Source organism: Schistocerca gregaria, chromosome 7, assembly GCF_023897955.1.
Source record: "Schistocerca gregaria isolate iqSchGreg1 chromosome 7, iqSchGreg1.2, whole genome shotgun sequence".
Lineage (NCBI taxonomy): Eukaryota > Metazoa > Arthropoda > Insecta > Orthoptera > Acrididae > Schistocerca > Schistocerca gregaria.
This window is the reverse complement of record NC_064926.1, coordinates 64,394,476-64,419,554: the sequence shown is the minus strand read 5'-3', so window position 1 is coordinate 64,419,554 and position 25,079 is coordinate 64,394,476. Positions and strand designations below refer to the sequence as shown.

Below are 25,079 nucleotides of genomic sequence, written 5' to 3'. Positions count from 1 at the left end.
CCATTTCATTTTCACACTGGGTCTTCTCCCATGCATTTATTGGAGAGTTCATGATGACGACCTGTACAACAGTAATCATTTTCCGATCAGTTTGACCCTCCCTCGCTATCTCTTGCCTGAGCGTCCACCCAGACAGACTCTTGCCAAAGCTGATTAGGATGCTTTCAACATTACTGTTGCCTTTTTAACCCTGCCACGTGGAAGTATTGATGTGTTTGTCCAGAGAACTACTGCAGCTGATCTGTCAGCTGTTGATTCAGCGATCCCCTCTTCCTTGGGATGCTCCATCGGAAGACAGTACTGTGGCAGACCTCCAAAATTGTTAGGGCCATTAGGGATTAGGTTTCCTAATGCCAAAAGTGACATCCATTGGAGCATCTCATTGCCTTTAAATGGCTCCACACCCAGGTCTGCCACCTCATAAATGACAGGAACAAGAATGCTGGGAGTGATATATTGCTACCTTTAGACACTGTACCCCTCCTTTGCAGTTTTGGGTGAAGATTTGATGCCTCTATGGACACCAGTACCCTGTGAATGGTGATGTCTACACTGTTGCTGAATGTTTTACCTTTCATTATGCTCAATCCTCTGTGTCTTGAGAATTATCAGTCTGTATTTCATATCTTCAAACAGTGGGTAGGGCGACTACCTTCACCAATTACTACACACCATCTAGAACCATAAACATTTCATTCGCTGAGTGGGAATTCCTCACTATCCTAGCTCTTTGCTCTGCACATTACTCAAACGTATGGTGGGCCGAAGGCATACCTTGAGTCTTGGGATCCTTGGGCAGTTCTTGTCAAGGCTGTTCTACTGCTGCAATTTGGTCTGCTGGGATTCTGCTATTTGGTCAGCTTTTGCTCGGCATCAACTTCGTATTGCAGTTTTGTTTGACTTGCATAGAGTGTATGGCACCACATTCTCACTACCCTCCACGATTGGGGTCTCTGGGGCCATTTCCCAATTTTTATCCGTTCTTGTCTCCCTGTACTTTCCAGGTTAAAGTTGGTTCTTTCCACAGTACTCACCATATACAAGAGAATGGTGTCTAATAGATATCTGTATTGGGTGTTCCCTTTTTTGGGGAATGTCAATGGTCTAGCTGCAACTGTGGAATCTACAGGGCTGCCTTCCATATGCTTATGACTTTTTCATCTCCTATTGCTCCTCAATTGTGGGTAGTGCAGAACACTGACTGCAGGGTGCCATATAAAAGGTACAGTCATAGGCTCTCACCCACAGCTGTGAGTTTTTCACCGCGAGGACATGTCGTTCACTTCTGTCACCGTTGTATTGTCCATCCCCAACCAGACATCTACCTCCGGGACCCATTGCTGAATGTGGTGGAGTCTTATCAGTTTTTGGGATTGGTCTTTGACTCTCAGTTGATGTGGCTTCTTCATCTTTGTCAACTTAAGCAAACATGTTGGTCACACCTTAATACTCTTCACTGTCTCAACATCATCATCTGTGGTGCAGACCGCTCATTAGTCTTGCTGCTCTATAAATCTCTGATTGTGTTGTATCTCAATTATGGGATCCTGGTGCACAGATCAGCATCGTTTCTAGCATTGCAAATGCTGGACCCAATACACCATTATGGGGTCCGACATGTGGCAGGTGTCCTTCGTACTGGCCCTGTGAACAGCCTACTCACAGAGGCTGGATTCCCTCCCCTACAGATCAGGCACCAACAACTGCTGCTAAGCTATGCAGTACACATTTGCTGTCCCCCTGAGCATCTGAACTAGTGTCTCCTTTTCCTGGTAGGGAGCTCTATCTCCCACAGGAGAGGCCAAGGACTGAAGGCACAAATGCAGTTTGCATACAAAGTCTCTACTCTGAACTCCATTTGTCCCCACTGTCACCTCTTATCAGGAAGAAATCGCATGTGCCCTGACTGAAAGACTCAGTAAACCTATGGTTTTTCGCTGCCTGTTTCTGGATATCTTTGACTCAATTGCTGGATCATGCATGGTACACACTGACAGCTCCGTGGTCAGCAGATGAACCATTTTTCCTCCCACATTTGAGAAGCAGTTAACTATGCTCCTTGCCAAACGAATGCAGAATTGGTGGCCATTGCTTGAGCCCTTAGCTACCTTTGTTCTTGCACTGCAAAGTCATTCTTAATTGGCAGTGACTTCTTGAGTAGTCTTCAGGCTGTTGGCTAGTGTTACCCTTGACACCCTTTGGTTGTGACTATCCGGGATCTCCTTTATGACCTCCACAATAATGGATGGTAGGTCATCTATGTATGGACAACTTGTCACACTGGGATCCAAGGGAAATCAGTCTACTCTATACTGACAATTGTTGGAGGCTTTGTGGCGTCTAAGAATCCTGCCTGCTTGGTTCACTATACAATCAAACAACTCATTAATATGAGTTTTATTGCACCTAATCAAATGCAATACTTAACTTTGGCAATTGCACAGATGTGTTGCAAGCAAAGGGTGACATACAAAATAATTAGTCTTTGCAGTGATTGCTGATCTCTAACTGGCAAAAGTCATTCCTGAGCTGCTATCAAAGTGCTGCTATCCAAGTCGGTAATCTTGAAGCTGCTATTGAAGTTGGCAGCACTAGTCAGGAGCGGTGATTATTCTGTTCACATAGAGGACGCTGCTATCACATTGTTGTCTTGGAATGGAGGTCAGTCAGTGTGAGATTGGCTGACTTCTTTTAGCATCCTTTGTCTTCTTTGTCATTCCCAACTGGTGTGCCGGTGCTTGACTTTACGTCGTAACATTCCTCTCCCCCAAAGTGACGGACTATATTCCTCTATGGAACACAGCAATGGGAGAGGCGGCAGGAGTGTGGATGCTCTGATGGACTGGAAGCTGTGTTTGCAGGGAACATCAGACTTCCGGTCATACCCCAGCATCTGGCTTTCGCTCTGGTGGAAACATCCCCCGGAAAATGCCCAAAAGGGTACCTCCTGAGGTGCATACCAGAATGTGGAAGGTGTCAGCCACTGCAGCGTGGGTGGATCCAGCTCCATTGGTATGACAAGAGGAGGCGGAGGAGGGGAAGACTCCCTCTCCGTCGGGTCATCCCACGGTGTCATGATGACAACCTCTGGCGGCTGCTGTGGCCATGCTATCCTTGCGATCCGTGAATCTGGGGGAAGAGAAACAGATGGATCACCGTGCACATGACAATGTGGCAAATTTGATTGTGATGTCGCTGCAGTCCACCTGGGGCTGAAATGAGATACATGCACATGACAAGTCAACAAAGGATCTTGCTACCCTGTGGTGCTGCTAAAAACCCTGAAAAAGACATATCATGCAGCATGAAGCGATACTTGCTATTGATGCAGATAAAAGGAGCAATTATATGTGGTGGTAGAAAAAATACATAATTTTTCACATTTTTACCACCACCATGGATCCTTGCTCCTTCCATCTGCATCAATACAGAAAAGTTTACTTACCCCTAGCCAGAACACAGTCTCACACACTGTTCCTGCATTGCTGCTTGGCTCATGGAATCCTCCCAAATGGCCTTACTGTAAAATTACCCATCTCCAGGTGCCAGCCCTCCTTCCACAATAACCTCCGCCTGTTCATATTCTGCCAATCCTTAGCCATCACCAACATAGTCCTGCAAAACCATAGCAACTAAGCCCAAACCTTCTTGCTGTATCTTCTCTCTATCTACAGAATTGTCCTGCTATGCAATTCCAAATTCCTGGAACCTATAACACACATTGAAACTCTTGTCCTGCAGGAACTTGGGTAACATGCACAATGCCACCTCAAAAAGCTCTCCACTCTGCTCACTTCCTTTACACTAACATCCCTAATGCCCATGGCCTTACCGCTATTGAACACTACCTTTCCCAACGGCCGATGGATTCCAAATCAACAACCTCCTTCCTAGTCACCATGACCAACTATATCCTCACCCACTTCTCCTTTGAAGGCATTACCTATAAACAAATCCAGGGTACACCTATTGGCACCTGCATAACACCATCCTATGCCAACCAATTCATGGGCCATCTAGGGGAATCTTCCTAAATATGATCCAGTTTGAACAGTGGATGCTTGGAGTTATTTTTGTATACTGGCTTCATCCAGTGTATTTTCTGCTGTCGACTGATTTTTTAGTACTGGACAATCTGTAGTTAACGTTATTTTTTAGTTTAATTTAATTAAATTTTTTAAAAGCCTAGTCTATAAATGTCTCCTTTGGATAATTGCCTGTTAGAATGATCTTATTTAGACTACATTTTGCTGGTGTACTTTTTTAAGATACAATTTGAAAATGGACTGGTAGCTGTGAAACAAATTGTGGTACAAGAAGAAAAGTAAATGAGGTGGAATTTTAGCACTGCGTCTACGTTACCAGCTATGGTTATCCCAAAATGTTGGTTGGTTGTAATAAGTGCTGAATAACTAGTGAAAAACTTCTTTTATAGAGTATATGTGAAAGTGTCTCCAAATATCTTTTTCTGTGAGACTGTTTCCTGAATTAGGTTGTGAAGTTGTTAACAAAAGTATGCTTGCATGGTCATCAGGTCATCACCTAAACCATTATAAATGGGTGAACTACGCTGCTTTGAAAGTGAAGATATCTTAATTTCCCACTCACACTGTAGTGGACAGGCAGTGGACACAACTGTGGCAATAATGCTATATTTGCAGTTACAGGATTTTATTGCTGAAAATGTTCAGCTTGTGCAAATTAAACTGAAGTCAAATCTTCTGCTCTCCATGCAGATGTGAAACGAGTGAAGAGGAGGCTATTGCAACATTTACTGCTGCACCACAGCTGCGGACTGTGATTCTTTACAAAGAAGTCTCACCCAAGGTCTTTGAGGCTCTATCCAGAAGCTGCCCACACCTGACCACTCTGGAGATGTATCCTTTTCAGACGTTGACTTGCTCGGTAAGTGTCCCATATCTGTGATGGAAAGATCCCTGCTGAGGAAGAAGTATCACAGACTATGAGCAGTGTCTGAAAAGAAATTAAATTATTTTTTCTTCTGATGCTCCTGTCGTCTTAGCTAAGCTCCCACCTATCTCGAACAGTATGAACTAAATCAGGTATATTGGGTGGCATCATAACTTTGCAATGCTGTGTAGCTCACAAGAAGACTGTAGGAACCTCCCTCACTGATATCATTCATGTTGGCAGGCTGTGTAGGGCAAGACTAGAACTCCAACATATGTAAATAGCAAGATCCAACCGTTTCTGAGGAAATCGAATTTGAACATTTTTGTGTGCTTACATAATTAATATGGATTGTATGCCAAGCAGGTAAGTGTGTAGTTTCATTGGTGCAAGGTCTGTGCAGTGAATATCGGTTGCGCCACTCTTTTTACATTCCCACATAATTCTAACATCACACATATGTGGTACAGCATGGAATTGTGTGACGATTGAGAACAGCTTATAAATGTTATGCAGTCACATGAACAAGCAACATGTGAAGAAGCAACAACAGAAGAACCAACAACATCAACTGGAGAAACAACAGCAGAAGAATTAATAGGAGCTACTCATAACAAGAGAAAAACTTCACCACCATGTCATCTTAAGGATTTTTTAGTAGAAGCTGGGAGGAAGAAAACATTAAGATAAGTAATCTAGAAAATGTTGTGTCTGGCCAGTTTAGAGTAGATAATTTCGATGGTATCGCATCTAGAATAGCAAATAATAACCTTATGCATTTGAATATTGCAGTTTTATCAAGTAATCTGGTCACTAAGCTTCATGACTTAGAAATATTTCTAGAGAGAACAAAATGGTCTGTAAATGTTATTTGCTGAAGTGAACATTGGCTTAAAGATGAAAATATAAATTTATTGAACAAACTTACAGATTACGAAGTCTCAGATAGCTTATGTAGAGGCAATGGATATGGTGGTTCATGTATTCTGGTTCATTCATCAGTAAAATACCAAATTAAGCAAATTTTCAATAATTTAAATGAAGAACACACATTTGAGAGTTGCTGCATGGAATTAAGGACTATAACATGCCAATATTCAGCATATATCATACCCCTTGTTACTCAATCTCCTGCAGTTTTCTGGTCAGACTTGAAAATTCACTCCACCAACTCAAAACTGAAAAGTTATGTAAAAAATTGTTGTTTGTGCTGATTTTAATATAGATGTGAGAAAAAATGACAATTTGCTTTTAAGATGAAGGAGCTGATGTCCACATATGGTTTTATTCTGAATTTTGGGGAAATGACAAGGGTAACTGCTTTTTCGGCATTCTACGTAGATAACATTGCTAGCAGCTTAAACTACAGAGTAACAGAAAACAAGTATACTATTCAGATTTCAAGCTTGAGGAAAAGAGAACTTTATATGGAGGCGAAAGTCAATAGTGACCCAGAATTCTTAAATGATGTAAGGCAATATAAGAAAATCTTTGATAAAGTTGTCAGACAAGCCAAAAAAATTGGCAAATAATAATTACATTCCAAACACTAAAAATAAGGCTAAAGCAATATAGACCATTGTAAAGAATGAAATAGGTATAAAAAAAGGCAGACAACGGAAACTTGAACTTGTTGTTGAAGGTGACACTGTTCGGGACCGTACACAAATCTGTGAGGCATTTAACAACCACTTCATAAATCCATGTAAAACTGATGAACTTTCACTGCCAAATGTGCACCATGTTTCCAGTTTATGTAACCCCACTAAATTTAAATTCATCCATATATCCTATTCTGAAGTAGCTGAAAAATTTAAATTCTGTAGGCTGGGATGAAATTCCTACAAAAATAATAAAGGCAGTCACCCATAGTATTGCACATCCTCTGTCCCTTATAATGAATCAATCTTTCAAGGAAAGATGTTTTCCCGATAGACTGAAGTATGCTGAAATACAACCCATTTACAAAATAGGCAGACACGGTAAAGTGAGTAATTATTGACCAATCTCATTGTTATCAATATTTTCCAAAATATTTTAAAGAACTACATGTAACCATTTAGTTAACTGTAATAATGTGCATAATATTGTCCAGAACAAAGTCCAAAGAGGACACTGCACTGTGCAAGCCATTAATGAACTTATTACAAAAAATAGTAGTAGTCTAGATAATAATATTAATGTATCGGACATCTTTTGTGACCTAAGTAAAGCCTTTGACACAGTAGATCACAAACTACTACTTCACAAGCTACAAGCATATGGTTTTAGTGAAAAATCGCTGAGATGGATGTCATCTTAACTATTAAACAGGAAACAAAGAACAGTAATAGAAGAAACTGGTAAGAGATTCTTCTCAAGTTGGAAAAAGACAGAACAGGGTGTGCCACAAGGATATATCCTTGGGCCAATATTGTTCTTGTTTTATGTAAATGACATGCCGACTAACATAAATTTAGAAACTATTCTTTATGTGGATGACTCTACAGCAATAGTCTGTTGCAAGAAAAGTGAAAATTTAACTAGTCATCAAAATTTAAGTAGTCATCATCAGCTGTCTCTGGCTGAAATTGAAGCCTGGGTGAGAAATAATGGTCTGGAATTAAATCTGACAAAGACACAAATCATTCACTTGACTACAAAACAAGCTGTACAGGATACACTAGAAATACCATATGAGGACAATCACGTAGCCACCACAAACCATACCAAATTTCTGGGTGTAATGCTGAACAAGAATTTATCATAGTCAGACCATTTAGATGTCATGTGTCACTGTCTAGTCTAATATTTGCAGTGAATGTTATAAGCAGTATAATAGAAACACCAGTCAAAAAAAAGTTGTATATTATACATATTTTGTATCTGTGATTAGATATGGTATAATTTTTTGGGGTTCAGAAAAAACAAACTTACAGAGTCTTTAGGCTATAGAAAAAATCATTAGAGTCATGTCAGTTGCAGAAAAAAGACATTCGTGCAGATCTCTGTTTAAGGCTCTCAATCTTATGACTGTTCCTGGACACTATATCTATGAGACAATAAAGTTTTCTAAACAAAATCCACAACTTTTTGAGGATAACCTGTTTAAGCATGATTATGAAACAGGAAACAAATATCAGTATAAGTCATCATCTCATAGGCTAAAGCTGCTGGAGAAGACACCTTACTGAAGAATTTTGACATCATTTAAAAAAACAATATGTAGCAAGTAAATATTATTACAGTGTAGAAGAATTTATGAGTGACTGTCACAAATTACTGTGCCTGATATGCTCAAATAGTACTTTAAGTAAATATTTATTCTTAATTTTACTTTATTTTCAATGTGATTATTTTAAATCATTTTGTGGTGCTTAAAATTACAAAATACCTGTAATTATTCTGTATATGTACAATTAGAAAGTAACTTTAAACTGACGAGTCACCTACGTCCTAATCATCTGATTGTATATGACATGTTATGTGACAATAAACTTTCTATTCTATTCTATAGACACACTGAAAAAAACCATGCACATGCAAAGATTCAGCATTCATTACAGGTGCTGTCTGTTACTATAATTAATGCTTGCCTTGCCATGTTTTTACAATCAGGGTCCTCCTGATTCATACAGTGCCCCATAGGTTACACATTATACTTGCTACACATGTGGATAAAATAATATAAATAAAATGGCTATACTGATTTGATTGCAAGTTGAGTATCCAATTTTTTTCAATCTCATTATGATTTTTTTTCTTTTTGCAGCATAAAGATTATGGAAATAATAAATGAATCATTTAGTAATGATATATTGCACAGTAATAATAATTATGTGGGAAGAAAAAAAATGCAGGTGGAGATATTCCATCTGTGGACCTCATGCCCCCAAAACTACAAACGAGTACAACAAACTACAACTACAAACTGCAAATGAGTAAAACAGAAGTGATATCAGGTGTTCCCCAGGGAAGTGTCCTTGGAACTCTGCTGTTCCTGATCTATATAAATGACTTGGGTGACAATCTGAGCAGTTCTCTTAGGTTGTTCGCAGATGATGCTGTAATTTACCATCTAGTAAGGTCATCCGAAGACCAGTATCAGTTGCAAAGCGATTTAGAAAAGATTGCTGTATGGTGTGTCAGGTGGCAGTTGACGCTAAATAATGAAAAGTGTGAGGTGATCCACATGAGTTCCAAAAAAATCCGTTGGAATTCGATTACTCGATAAATAGTACAATTCTCAAGGCTGTCAATTCAACTAAGTACCTGGGTGTTAAAATTACGAGCAACTTCAGTTGGAAAGACCACATAGATAATACTGTGGGGAAGGCGAGCCAAAGGTTGCGTTTCATTGGCAGGACACTTAGAAGGTGCAACAAGTCCACTCGTTCGTCCTCTGTTATAATATTGCTGCGCGGTGTGGGATCCTTACCAGGTGGGATTGACGGAGGACATCAAAAGGGTGCAAAAAAGGGCAGCTCGTTTTGTATTATCACATAATAGGGGAGAGAGTGTGGCAGATATGATACACGAATTGGGATGGAAGTCATTACAGCAAAGACGTTTTTTGTCGCGGCGAGATCTTTTTACGAAATTTCAGTCACCAACTTTCTCTTCCGAATGCGAAAATATTTTGTTGAGCCCAACCTACATAGGTAGGAATGATCATCAAAATAAAATAAGAGAAATCAGAGCTTGAACAGAAAGGTTTAGGTGTTTGTTTTTCCCGTGTGCTGTTAAAGAGTGGAATAGTAGAGAGATAGTATGATTGTGGTTCGATGAACCCTCTGCCAAGCACTTAAATGTGAATTGCAGAGTAGTCATGTAGATGTAGATGTAGATGTAGATGTAGAACTAACCACTTAACACATTCGGCTGTTGACTTCATGAGTACTATCGGCCATAGAAAATATATAAATATGTGTATAATGTTCCAACTTGATTTTCTCAGAAATGGTTGAGAGTTATGCCTTCGTATTTACATGTGCTGAGATTGTAGTCATGCCCTATACATCCCATAAGAATCAAATAGGTGAGGGAAATTCGTACAGTCTCTTGTCAATCAGCATTAAACTTGGAGACCATCAGTGTTGCTGTTTCTGTGAATCTCATAACAGTGTAAATGTTGGCACACACAGTGGCTTTTACAGGGGTCACTATGAGTTCTGTACCAAATTCAAGTTCCTTTTTTATTCAGAATTGTCTTGATGACATCAGTCAGTGTTAAAAGAGTTTATTGGATTTGATGCTTATGACCCATTCCTAGAGTTAAAAATACAGGAAAGGTGATACAAAGTTACCATTAAATTTTAAAAAATTAATAGTGCAAAGCAAAGAAGGGAATAAAAATATGCTCAGTACCTTCTCCCAAAAGTTTCATGTCTCTTATGTGCCTATACCAGTCAGTTGACATCATGTTGTACAGCTTCTTATACATTGTACTTGTCAAGCTGAACAGTTATTTTCATAAAAAGTCACGTATAAGTATGGAAATAACTATAACAATCATTATTTTTAATTATCTTAATGTAATCCACTACAGTTTTCAGTATTCGAAGAAACTACAATGAATTATGAATAGACCACTCATCTGATAAACAGTGGTTATGTTATAGGTTTTTTAAACATTCAGATTTTTAAGTAATTGTTCCAGTGTCTTCATACGTAACTGTTCCATTTTATAAGACAAAGCAGCTTATATCCAGTGACTGAGATGGGTGTGAGGTGACTGTTTGGTATGCTACTTTTGTATACAGGTACTGGCTATGGATTTTATTTCCCTCTTTATCTTGCAGTTCATAATTTTCTTACATTTAATAGTAACTTTTGAATTTTTTCATTGAGTAAAAAATCCATTAGGATAGAGACAACTGTGAATGAAATTGTGAACCCAAAATTTTTTCGTAAATAGATTGGGTGCACCAATTTGACAGTGTCAAATTTCTCTTGAATTAAAGTATGGTGAGATATGACAAAACTACAAGCACTCTGCTTTGTGAAATTCTCAAGTTTTTAGGTGATAAATATCGTTTCAGTGGTGCCAGAAGGACTTTGGTGATGAATCTCACTCTAGAGTCTCCTGCCAGCAAATGTGATGAAACTTTCAGATGGTGGCTGTCAACCAGTGTACAGATGATAGAAGGAGCTCTCGATGTCCCGAAAACCACTACGCACGACACAGTCAGTCACAAATAGAATGTGCAAAAAATTTATGCTGAGTCAGTTGCCAAAGCCTAAATGACCGCCCTGAGAATGACAGTACAGTGATGGCGGAAAAATATTGAAACACTTTTTTTTTTTGGGGGGGGGGGGGGCCTTGGATACAACCACAAGACTGGACACCAAAGTTAGGACAGCCCTTTTGAAAGACTCCTTACTTTGAGGAGCCAAGAATGAGTGGGTCAAAACTGAAGATTCCACTAGACATCCTTTTCTACAGTGGTGGGGATGTTTGCAAAGATTTTCTAGCCTGAGGATAGAGAGACAGGCCTGCCCCACCACATGGATGTGCTTATGAGGTTAAGGAAAAGGGCTGTCCAAACATAAAGTGACATCCACAATGCGCAGCTGTTGCACGGTGGCAATGCTCGAACCTGCTAGTCGTGGCCAGCTACAACTCGGCTATGCTGCCACACCTGCCATCCCATCCTGCAGTGGCAGACGTTTTCCAATTTCTTGTTCCCAAGAATTGAGGCCAGTCCGATTGGAATCAGTTTTGAGAGAACTGAAACAATTCAGCCTCTGTTTTGGACAGTTGAGCTATATTAACACTGACTGTAAAAGTTGCTTATTGCCAACATTATAGTCCGACAGTGTTGTCCGGCAACGTTGTGGCCACACTTGAGAAGTAGCAATTTATGCATGTGTTCTTTATTAAGTAAATGAACTGCCAAATGTATGCCTTTTCTAAAATGCTGAAAAACTATTTTGAATATATCAGTTAAAAGCAATTAATCCAAAAATTGGTGAAGCTGATACCAATATGAAAGTATACCAGTTACAACTGAACTGGCGCTCATCCTCCATTATAACTACTGTGCATCACCAGGTGGAGGCATTTGAGATAAAATAACTGTATGGAATTGGGAATCGTAAATAACAGTTATGGGCATTTTTCCTTTCCTGCAGAAAAGCAGCAATGAAAATTCTCTCTAAGATTTACATATAATATGTGACCCGATAGAGGAATTCAACAGTAGATTTTGAGACTTTGAGGACAATAAAGTAAGTTTCAATCTCATTTCATTTTCTCGCTCCATAAACACAGAAAATGTCTCTAAGGATTTACAGATGGCTTGTGTAGGTTTTCAGTGTGACTCAGATTTGGAAAAAGTTTAAAAGTATACCTCTGTTGGAATTCTATCAGAAGTATGTCGCCAAGGAAAAATATTGCTGACTTATTAGCCGTGCTGTATCTGTTTTGCGTCACTTTTTTCTAGTCACTGGCGCACATCTGGAAAATTGACTTAGAGTTGCGTCAAAGCAGATATTGGAAGCCGTGTTCAAGAGAAGCAGTGCCAGGATCTCCCTTTAATCAATCAGTATTTCTTTCTTTTACTCTTACATTGACTTAGATATAGCCATACTAACTATTTATGTCAAATATATTGCAATGTGTGTGTGTGTGTGTGTGTGTGTGTGTGTGTGTGTGTGTGTGTGTGTGTGTGTGTGTGTGTGTTCATTCTAACATTCTGACAACTTAAAGTGTGAATGTGGGTGTGGGTTGTACTGGGTTATACTGATTTATTTCCCCAAATCACATTCCACTTCTTTTCAAGGTGACTTACTCGTAAAGGCTGCTGGAAAATCTTTTGACTTCTTTTCCGCCGAATAGCACTAGGTACAGTAACTTTTAAGCCTCTTTCTACTTATATAAAATGAGTAGACATACAAACTTTACTTTTCGTCAGTTAACAATGTATTTGACTCTCCTGCAGAATATAATTCACATTTGTAACATACGTATGTAACTTCCTGTAAGTATCTCATACTGTCAAACATTATAAACAAAATGAGTTACAGTTAAAAGAAAGTGGACTTGACTACCATGACTTTCTTAAAATGAATCAGAAAATACATCTTGCCACTACCAAGGCTGAGTCAAGAGTCTACAAGAGTACTTTTTCAACTGTTCTTGTTTCACAAAACAATAGTCACTGATACAATAAGCACAAAGCTGCATATAGATTCCACGGTTCTACCATACACACTCTCAAACACATATATGGATTGCCCGACAGGTACTTGTCAGTGCCATTCAACCGCCGCGTCTACTTCTTCCCATGACTGATTTTAAACCTGCACACACAAACATGTGATGTGTAGTAGGTAGGATTTTATCATCCCACACTCATATCTAGAATATCATGTGTTCGAGATGGTAGAAGGCTGAGTGGTTCTAGAATTTACACAGAAATTCTTGAATCACTACATTTGCCCCCCCCCTCCCCCCCCCCCCCTCCTCAGATCGAACACGCGATGTTTTATACATAATCATTATGCAAGTAATATCACTCGTAATAATATTTCATATCTTAACAGTATACATTTTTTTACATATGTTTATGTACATATCTCTCCTTTCCATAACAATTATCCGTTCTCTGTGGAACAATCTTTCACTTATTGTTTCTCTATCCTTTTCTTATTTTACGTTTTTATTAAGACTTGAGCATTTACTCGTGGTTTTAGTCAGCTTTACTAATATTTAGCAATTGTGAGGACGCTTTTTCTTTTCTTTATTTCCTTTTTCAATCGAAAACTTCAGGTGTTCATGGCACATGAGTAATCTATTTTCTATTCTTATCTTTTTGTATTACCTTTTCCTAGTATGTACTATTTTCATTAGTTGTAGCTTGGAGGAACTCTGGGCGAAATGAAAGTGTTCTTTTAACACTCATTTACTTTCAGGAAACATAATAATGCTAGTCGTTCATACAATTTACACTGTCCAGAATAATTCCTATAAAATTTGTGACTTTTGTCACGATACTGTCCCCTTCTCCTAGGATCAGCACCTATTCCTCGCTTGTGGGTTGACCTTATGAGAGCACTTCCTCTTTCCATTATTCTGGTTGGCATGCCCCTTACAAAACAGCTCTATTTTTTAGGCCACAGATTGTCCTGTCTCCACTTAGGTACGTCTGCCCTTTATACTTAGTGATTGCTGGGTATGCCCCTCCCCCCCCCCCCCCCCCTTATTCTTTCTGAGTAGGCCTCGCGGTTCATTACCTTAATATACATTTCTATGTATACCATAATTATCTTCTGGCAGAGATATAACTCTATCTTAAACCTCACATTCATTCTTAAATATATCGTTTACTCCCTAGAGTCCTCCTCTACGTATGAACTTCTATACTTTCAATAGATATTATTCCTATATATACTATACTTATGTCCCACTATCCTTCAGTTCATCAGAGTTTTTATTGCACTGACATTGCTCATGCCTTTTTCTTATTTATCCATTACTCATTACTATTTTATAGTTGTTCCTTATGTACGGGCACCTCTCATTACGTATATTTGATGCAGAACCTCCTCCTCTACGTATGAACTTCTATACTTTCAATAGATATTATTCCTATATATACTATACTTATGTCCCACTATCCTTCAGTTCATCAGAGTTTTTATTGCACTGACATTGCTCATGCCTTTTTCTTATTTATCCATTACTCATTACTATTTTATAGTTGTTCCTTATGTACGGGCACCTCTCATTACGTATATTTGATGCAGAACCGTCATAACTCCCCATATATGTGTGCATAATTCCCTATGTACACACCTTTTCCCCTACAACACATGATGGTTCTCACATTGTGACAGGCTTTGTCTTATATAATGTAATGTTTGTGTAGAAGTGTATATTTATGTGTAAGTGGATGTGTGTTCGTGAAGTCTGATTCTTTGACCTTCTTATCTAAAGATAAGATGTAGGTTTTTAGTAACCACAGAAATAAGGAAGGACTTCAGCGATAGAAGTTTATGAATATTGGAAGAGGGAAAAGATAGACAGGTCCTCAAGGTGAGAAGTAAGAAAGGAAGAAATATACATGGTTGCTAGGATAGAAGAAGAGAAAGAAGATAACCTCAAAGACAGGAAACCCTTCCCACTTCCATTCCCCAGGACCTCTCAGGTACTTGAGTGAGGTGCCAGAGAAGATTTGCTGTTAAATCGTCTCCTACAGAATGGACTTGTCCCACCTTCACCCTTTGAGGTCCCAAAGGAAATCCTAGCAACACTATGGAAATGGCAAATGAAAAAGTATCAGGCACACTTGTTTGTGAAGGTTGTTTAGATTAGATTAGTTTTTCATTCCATATATCCGTGTTGAGGAGATCCTCGTGGATGTGGAACAAGTCTCTCTCTCTCTCTCTCTCTCTCTCTCTCTCTCTCTCTCTCTCTCTCTCTCTCTCTCTCTCTCTCTCTCTCTCTTATTTTTTTTAACTGAAATAATAATACTAATAGTATGAATATATACAATACATCATTTGTTTCTATTAAAAAATTCGTCAATGGAGTAGAAGGGGTTGGACACTTAAGTCTTTCAGGCTCCTTTTAAACTGATCTTTATTTGTAACTAAATTTTTTATGTTTGCTGGCAAATTATTGAAGATTAGTGTTCCTGATTAGTGGACCCCTTTTTGAACTAAAGTAAGTGCTTTTAAGTCCTTGTGCAGATCATTTTTGTTCCTGGTATTGTATGTATGAACTGAGCTGTTTGTTGGAAAAAAGAGATATATTTAGGACAAATTTCATTAAGGAGTAAATATACTGAGACGCAGTAGTTAGTATACCCAGTTCTTTGAAGAGGTTTCTACAGAACGACCGTGAATTTACTAAAAAAAATACGTATTACACGCTGTTGGACTCTGAAAACTTTTGTTTGACTTGAAGAGTTACCCAAAAATATTACACCGTATGACATTATGGAATGAAAGTAGGCAAAGTATGCAAGCTTTTTCATTTTTATGTTGCCTATGTTTGCAAACACTGGAATTTAAAATGCAGATTTGTTAAGGCGTTTCTTCAGTTCTGTGGTGTGCTCCTCCCAACTGAATTTATTATCAAGTTGTAATCACAGGAATTTAAGACTGTCAGCCTCTTCTATCTGCTCTTCTTCATACTTTATGCATATGCTGGGTGGAAACCTCTCTTACAGGTTCTGAATTGCATATAGTGAGTCTTTTTGAAGTTTAATGTCAGTGAGTTGGCTTTAAACCATTTATTAATATCCATGAAAATATCATTAGCAGATCTTTCTGGAACTACACTTGACATACTATTTATTGCAATACTTGTGTCATCTGCAAACAATATGAACTCTGCTTCTGGCAGTGTAATTGATGAGAGATCATTAATGTACACAAGAAAAAGCAATGGCCCTAAGATGGAGCCTTGTGGGACACCACATGTAATTTCTTCCCATTTTGATGATGACTGATGACTTAATTCACTAGTCCCTTGCACTGACACCCTTTGTTTCTTGTTAGCGAGGTATGACTTGAACCATTTTGAAGCACTGCCCGTGACACCATAGAATTCTAATTTATTTAAAAGGATGTTGTGGTTCACACAATCGAATGCCTTTGACAAATCACAGAAAATACCTGCTACTTGGAACTTTTTATTTAATGAATTAAGTACATTTTCAATGTAGGTGTAAATGGCCTTCTCGATATCAGAACCCTTCAGAAATCCAAACTGTGTTCTTGATAATATGTTATTTGTGGTTAGATGGTTGAGAAGCAGCCTGTACATCACTTTTCTAAAATTTTTGAGAATGCTCGCAAAAGTGAAATCGGTCTGTAGTTTGATGGTATGTCTTTATCCCCTTTCTTGAATAGAGGCTTAATATCTGCATATTTTAGCCAGTCAGGAAATGTCCCAGTCATAATTGACTGGTTACACAAGTAACTTAGAATTGTACTGAACTCATAAGAACATGCCTTAATTAACTTTGTTGATATTTCATCGTAACCGCTAGAATGCTTTGTTTTTAAAGGTTTTATTATGGAAGTTATTTCTTTTGGTGAAGTGAGTGACATATTCATGTACCTGAAGCTATTTTTAAACGCTAGTATCAGTTATTCAAGGGCATTATTTACTGATCCTGACAATCCCATTCTATCAGTAACGGATATAAAGTTCTTGTTAAATAGATCTGCCACACTATGCCCATCGGTTACTAATGTGTCACCTACCCTTAGTGCTATTTGTTCCTGTACCTTTCTGGTTCTATCAGTCTCTTCTTTCATTATATCCCATATTGTTTTTATTTTGTTCCCTGACATTGCTATCTTCTTCTCGTAGTGCATTTGTTTAGATGTCTGAATTACTTTTTTTAATGTTTTACAGTATTCCTTGTATTTAGCTAAATCATCAGCATTGGAGCTATTCTTGGTTGACAGATACATTTTCCTTTTTGTCTTACAGGAAACCTTTATTCCTTGTGTAATCCATGGTTTTATTATAGACTTCTGTTTAATTTGAGTAACTTTTAGAGGAAAACAGTTTTCAAACATGGTACTGACATCGTTCATGAATGTGTTGTATTTTTCATTCATTCATGAGCACTGTAAACATCTTTCCAGTTCATATCTTTGAGCAGTTTTCTAAAACACTCAATTTTTAGTTGCTTGACTACTCTCCTGTACTCAGATTTAGCAGTCTTGATAATCTGCTTAGAATTTACATCTAAAACAAGAACTGCATGTCATGATCTGATAGTCCATTTATAGCAGGTTTTATGATATAATTTTGTTCCTTTGATTTTCTATAAAAATGTTATCAATGGCTGTCCTTGAGGATTTAATAAATAAATGTGGCAACCCCTCCTCCATCCATATCTACTCTTCAGAAGTAGGAAGCTAGCTTAAATCCTGAAATGTCTAACATATCTATACCAGTAGTTACTTGATGTTCAGAGAGGCAGATTATGTCAACTTAGTTAGATGGATTCATTTCATCAATACAAATGAGTAATTTATCAACTTTATTTCTGAGTCCCGGAATGTTCTGGTGTAATAAAGATAACTGATACTGCATAATAATGGGATTATAACTGCTTTGGCAAAGATGATCTGGCAGTTTCTGATTACTTTCTGTTAAACATTGTTTAAATGGAGGCTGTATGCTAATATCTGACTCCGGTCCACCTGTTTCCTATAACTGAGTGTGTCTGCCAATCTCTCTTAAAACTCGTTTCCTTTCCCCCTTCCATCCCCTAAAAAAGGCATCCCTCTGACACCTGTGACCAATGATATTTTACCACTTGTGACAGTGTCTGCCCTTAAGTTTTCTGCAATCAACCCAGACAGTTTTCCCTTCCCTTCCCTTTCCTATTGAGGTGAAGGCCATGCCTAGTGTAGTCCCCTTATCAATAGCATCCATAGGAATCAAACCAATATGGGACCCTATATCCATCCTAAACAGCCACTCCAACTCCAAGTTCACCCTCCCTACGGAAGAGTTCAAATGAGGCTGATCATGGCATCTCAACACAGACACAAATCCCACACTCATATGCTTCATTGCTGATGCTAACTTCACCAGGTCACTGTCTATGGAATATTCAGAGTCTCTGTCAATGCTATTTCCCGGACCACCCACTATAACCACGGTATCCTCCTTTGTGAAATCCTTGCATAAAGAACCTACATCCTCTGTTACCTGACCCAGATCTGCACTAGGCTTGAAAAAGTTTGTGACCTGGTACTCTGGACCTAGATTTTCCTGCAGTAGTTGGCCAACTAAGCTCTACCATGGAAACTACGTAACACCAGAACTTCCTTTCTCTTTACAAATTTCCCTACCTTTTTCAAGTCCTTGCAAGCTTGTTGTGCCCTTTCTACAGCTTCAGCTACATGAGGCTAATCCAATTCTGACTGAGGCAACAGGTCAAATCTATTTTCAAGATTTATGAGAAAGCTGTCTGATGCTCTCCTTTCCCTGTTCCCTCTATTATCTGTTGCCACTTCCCACCTCTGTTCACCCTTCTCCCTCTCTGTCCAGATCCTCCCTTGCCTTGTCTAGGTCAGCTAGAAGAGCTGCAATTTTCCCTTCCTTGCGGTTGAATGATTGACATTAACTCATTCTGCTTATCTACACTCTATTGCTAAGTATACAACCCATGTCTTACATCTTTAAACTTAATATTGTACAGGTTTTCAAAAGATCCTAACTTTTCAGTAAGTTCTGACTCTACACTATTACATTTGTTCTCAATGTTAAGTTTTAACATTTTTGACACATCCTAAAAGGTGTCATTCTGTTTCTGACTAAGGTCGGTAAACATATGATTTATATGAGTAGTCAAAGAGTTTGTCAACTCATTCTTTAGATCTACTTTAAAATTCTCTACTTTAGTACTCACACCGTTGAACTCAGTCTTCAAAGCACCAATGCCTTCATGCAGATTACTAAATTCTTTGCTTTGAGGATCGATCTTGGCACTTAACAAACCTAAATTTGTCATTTGAACATTTATAGTTTCCCTCTGAGCATTTAAAACTTCACTCTGGGTATTTAATTGAGAATTTACCAAACTTAGAGTTGCACTCTGAGCTTTAATTAAATTTACCAACTCAGCCCAGTCAGGCACCTCTTTGCTACTTTTCATGGCCATAGTTGGGTCTTGAATTTCCCCAACCTGTTGTAGATTTTCCATACTTTTGTATGCTTTACCTCTTGTAAGCATTTATAACTAACTTTAAATATGATAACTACACAAATAAAGTTCACTCAAAAGTATCTTGTACCACTTTGTAACAAAGTAATGAAGTTTTAGTTCATGCACACCTGGCGTAGAATACGTGTAGTGTAGGTGAACAGATGTGGAGGCAGGTCAGCACCGGTCAACAGCAGATAGTGCCGGCAGCGTCAGATGTACATTGGTTTCCGTGTCTGCATCCCTGCGACGTGTGTGAGAGCTGTATACTCCCTGCACTGGACCTTCTTGGTTGAAGCATTCTATGCATATTTCTTCTCAGACAAATACATCAAACTCATCTTTGCTGTTTTATTGTTGTGAATTTTTCACCAATTTTCATTCAAATTTTGCTCCATTAGATACTTGAACATATTCCAATGTCTCAGAGTAAATTCCTTGTTGTATTATGATTGGTTGCTGTGACAACACACAACAGCTTCTTTTCTCATTTCCAACTGAAAATTCCTGTTTTTTTTTTTTTTTTCGGTCCTTTCACACAGGTCGCCACATTCTAACATTGGGATGTCTTAAAGTGTGAAAGTGGACATACAAACATCCTTTTCATCGGTTAACAATGTATTTGACTTTCATGCACAATATAATTCACTCTTTTAACATACATATGAAACTTTCTGTAAGTACCTCATACTGTTGAACTTTAGAAACAAAACGAGTTACAGTTAAAAGAAAGTTGGCTTGACTACCATGACTTTCTTAAAATGAATCAGAAAATACGTCTTGCCTCTACTAAGGCTGAGTCAAGAGTCTACAGGAGTACTTTTTCAACTGTTCTTGTTTCACATAACAGTAGTCAATGACCCAATATGCACAGAACGGCATAAAAACTCTACAGCTCTTCCTTACACACGCACTAAAACATCTATATACATTGTCAAACAGGTACTTGTCGGTGCCGTTTGACCGCTGCGTGTACTTTCTTCCCATGACTGATTTTAAATGTGCACACACAAACATGTGATGTGCAGTAGATAGGATTTTACCATCCCATACTCGTATCTAGAATATCGTCTGTTTGAGGCAGTAGAGGGCTGAGTGGTTTCTAGAATTTACACAGAAATTCTCGAATCACTACAGTGTTAACCATGCAAACCATGTGCCAGTTGTTGTAAATGCATTAGGTTGGCTCCTGTAGTTTAACACTATTCAAAAAAAAAAAAAAAAAAGGGAATTTACTAAAATAAATTCTTGAGATGATACACCTTATTTTCACACTTCACCAGTAAAATATTTTCCTTCATAATTTGCAGTAGTATAAATTGCTAGGTACAGATCTGTTGCTGCCATTATGTATTTTTAGATTTTTGAGTGAGGCATTTGATAAACAACCTTTCAGTACGAGAAACAAATGGTAACTAACTATCACAATACAACCGTTTAAGAAATTACTTTTCTTCTCCTTTTATATTCCCCACCCTCCCTCCCATTTTACCTCCCCTCCCCCCCTCCCCCCTCCAACCTCATCAGTCAGATGACAGCACTGCACTGTGACCGAAGAGTCTGCCACACATAGCAGAGACAGTTACATCTGCAGATGCAGTCCATCTAATTTTGGAATTCTGGAGCGGTTTTGTCACCCACTTTATCCTCCCCCCTGTCCGATGAGTTGATTTGTGAGGATTTGCAGTATTGGTGTACTGTGTTTAAGAGACAGACTTTGTTTTTGTATTCATACCAGTTCTCCAAATTATTCACAGCATATTATGAGGCTGCTTCACTTTGATTCAGGAAGCAGACAACCTATTTGCTGGCTGTAGAGAGATCCGCACGCTGTCCATTTCCGTGAAGGGGCGCCGGGCGAATGTGAAGTTGTTGGATGCCGTTGCACGGCTGGCAGACCTGCAAGTGCTGCACATACAGCAAGTTGACTTTGTGGAAGAGATGATTCCGCTGCGCAATTTAGCTGAGGGCTGTCCACATTTATGTGACTTGCGCATCGGGGGCGACTGCGGCCTATGCTACCAGATTCGAGATGCCGAGTATTTCATCAGTTCCCATAAATGTGTGCTCAAGGTCCTGCGTACCAGGTTGACGTCAGTCGAGGGCAGGTGAGTCTAGAAGTCGTGATACTCATCCTGTATGATCAAATGCTGTGTTCTCGCCACTGCTGCACCTGCTCTTACCATCCTTCAGTTTTCTCACTACGGGCGGGTCCTCATTTTGGCATCTGACCTGCCCTTCCTTTTTGAGCTTCACCAAACTGTTCCTCCGACCTTCTCGAGAAACTGTTGGTTTCAAAAGCAAGGAAGTGTATCAGTTGTACATCTATGTTCGTGGTATCAGCAGTACTGATTTCACATGTTGAAGGTAAGTGCTGCCCAGCAATTTTGTCTCACAAAAAAATCAGCTTTATTTTATAAAAAAATATTCTTTGATAAAATCATATTTTATACCAAGATAACTTACAGTAAAATCAGATGTAGCCTGGAGCATGTATTGCTTCTGGGTCCAATGTTTTGTAAAGTATTTATTATAGTCCTTGATGCCTGTCTCAGCAGGATAATTTACAAATTTCATTTTAAGAACTATATGTAGAGCATAATCAAAATGCTCAAAATATCTGAATAAAAATTGATGATTTCAGAGATATGTGAATATTCTGTCACCATTGTGTGCTAAGTTGCAGTTTTTAAGTAATTGACATTGATACTGGACCAAGAGTTTTGGACTTTTGTCAAGCTTGGTATATTGGGACATATGTTTCTACTATTCATATTGTCCTAAAAAAATGCTTATGCACTTGAATTCATACACGCATTGTGTAAAAGGCAAGAAGTTTTCATTTAAATTCACAGACCTCCAAAAGTGTTGTTTTTTTATTTCCTTTTTGCTCTCTTCTGAAGTAAGTTAAATAACAAAAATAGCATCTACTACTCAGTCAATTCCAGTAATTTTGCACATATTTTAATTTTGAAATGCTTTTATGTGCAAAATTTAAGCAATGGGAAAACCTGGTTGGAACAAGAGTATGAAGTAGGACAGATTGCTGCTCGCCCCATAGAAAAGGCACCCAGAGACAACAGTGACCATGTGGATGTGTAGTTGTTGTGCAAGTATGAAGGGAGAAAGAGAGAGAGAGAGAGAGAGAGAGAGAGAGAGAGAGAGAGAGAGAGAGAACGTGTGTGTGTTTGTCCCATAGCGTAGCCTTCTTTTAACTGTACACATCTGCCACACAACCCCTCCTCTATATGGTTAGTAGCACTCCATCCTAATTCATACTGCTGTTATTTCATTCAGGTTTTTCACTGTTTGATTTTCCTTTAACATTCATAAATAGCCAAAGTGAAATCAGTGAATGTTACTGCTTTTCCAGTGAAGTCATATAATTATAATAGCTATGAATCACTGCTTCTAATGCACAATTGTTGGCACAAATTAGTTTTACCATGTGCCCATCCTCTGTTTGGGGGTGCTAACTGTATGAAATTTTAGCAATTTTTATCTCTGTTTTTCCATTTTGTTGTACTCCAAAGTTTAGAAGTTTTGTTGTTTTTACCAATGTGTTGGCACATTTTGAAAATAAATTAAATGTCTCTTTTCTCATGTGAAATGACACAATTTCGGAGACTGTACTGGTGTCATAGAGATACGATTTTTATTTAATTTTTTTTTATTTACCATCCAATCTATGTGAAATTATGTGGTTATATACTCTCTAGACTGTTGATTGTAAAGAAGACTCTCATACTTTTAAAAACAACTATCAAGGCAGGAAAAAATCCATTCTTCCTGTTTTCTACTTTAGTTTACGTAAAACGAGGCCGAGCGTTATATCGGATATCACATAAAGGGAATGGTATAAGACATAATTTTTCTTATTTGTTCCTTTATTTTTTGTTTGTTTCTGTAACAGATAATAGTTACTGACTGCTTCCTTGAGAATGTAAAATTAATAACTGAAGATTCGTGGGTCAACATAGTGCTCCTCATTGCCACACACACTATGGTCTCCCGCTGATGACTTCTTGGCCATGAAGATGCTGTTATGCGCCATGCACTAACTTCAGTCTGTTCAGAAAACTGTCTCCAGAGCCACAAACATTCAACTGTGCTCTATTATTTATTTATTCATCCTTAGACTATAGCACAACAGTATCAGACTTGTAAGGTACATTACATAAATAGCTTATACTAAACATGTACAAGGTAGGATGGGATTAGATGAGGATGTGGCACAGAGTTGGTCAAAGGAACCATCCCAGCATTCACTGTAGCAGCTTTGGAAGACATTGGAGAATACTTTTGACCTAATTGAAATTTTAAGCGATTAAACCTGTAAAAGATTCAGCTTCAACCGCCAATAATGTTTCTTAAACAGTACTACATACATTAGACATACTTTTTTTCTGGATAGAGCACAAACACTTCTCCCCTTTGATGTTTTAAGATGCTCAGCAACAACAAATGCTGAGGAATGGGAACCTCTCTTTTAGGCCAATGGAATGATGGCAGTGGTCCTCAAGGGGGCATAAACTGTACAGTTATGGAAACTTCTGCTTTTTGGAAGTCTCTGCATTCCAAGGACCATTCTGCACAGGCAGAATTTGTACGATTCTTTTCTGAAATTAAATGAAACTGAACTTTGCTGATGGTAAAATATTAAAATTTAAACTAACCTGATGAAGGTAGTATTTGAATTTTTAGGGATCTTTGTAAAATTTCCTTCTATGCTATCTTTCAGCTGTTCTTCTCTTGTCTTTCTAAAATTAATTTGTTTCATTGTCCTCCAGAGCCATTACCAAAACAGTCTATTTTGTAACATTCTTCAGAATTGTTTACATTAATTATAATAGGATGTGAAGTGCAAGAGTCAAATGTCCATTGGTAACACTGCACTGCATACCTGGATAGTGAAAGGGTGATTTTCACTCAAGCCCACTGATAATGTGGCAGCATTTATACCTGACAATTATCTAAGTGTATTACAATATTTTGATTCCTTCCCATCCAGTTAACATTTAAAACATATTTTCTGGTTTGGATTCATTGATGATATTTCCATGACTTTGGCTCATGGCAGGAAAACCCTTGCTCTTTCCTCTATTTCTTAAACATATTCTCCCAAATCCATTTCATCTGATCCTTCTCAACTCAACAAGTCATTTTCTTAGATGTAAATCTCCACCTTTCAGATGGCTCCATAAAGTCTTCTGTTCATATCGAGTGCACAAACCACTAGCGATACCTCCGCTATGTAAACTGTCAGTGATTCCATGTAAAAAAGTGTCTTCTTTAGAATCTCACTGCATCTGCAGAGGAAAACAAGAGTTGACGAAATATAATGATTACTTACTGTACATGATCAGGCCCAGATTATCATGAACAGCTACAAGCCTCCTCTTCCACTGAATTCTGTTATGTGCCTTCTCTCACTAATCACTGTCTGTGATGATCGGCAGCAACCCCTGTACATTCCATCTCTCCACCTGTCTTTTGTCTTCCTAG

The 25,079-nt window shown here is 38.3% G+C and overlaps 1 protein-coding gene across 2 annotated transcripts in view; it reads left to right on the top strand.

The window, feature by feature from the left end:
• Positions 1-25,079, top strand: part of LOC126282071 (F-box/LRR-repeat protein 17-like) — an 81,397-nt gene that overhangs the window by 18,230 nt on the left and 38,088 nt on the right. For both annotated transcript variants that reach the window (XM_049981517.1, XM_049981516.1), the window contains exons 3-4: positions 4,737-4,905; positions 21,363-21,682. In XM_049981517.1, the coding sequence (XP_049837474.1) occupies positions 4,737-4,905; positions 21,363-21,682 (489 nt within the window). The remainder of the gene's footprint in view (positions 1-4,736; positions 4,906-21,362; positions 21,683-25,079) is intronic.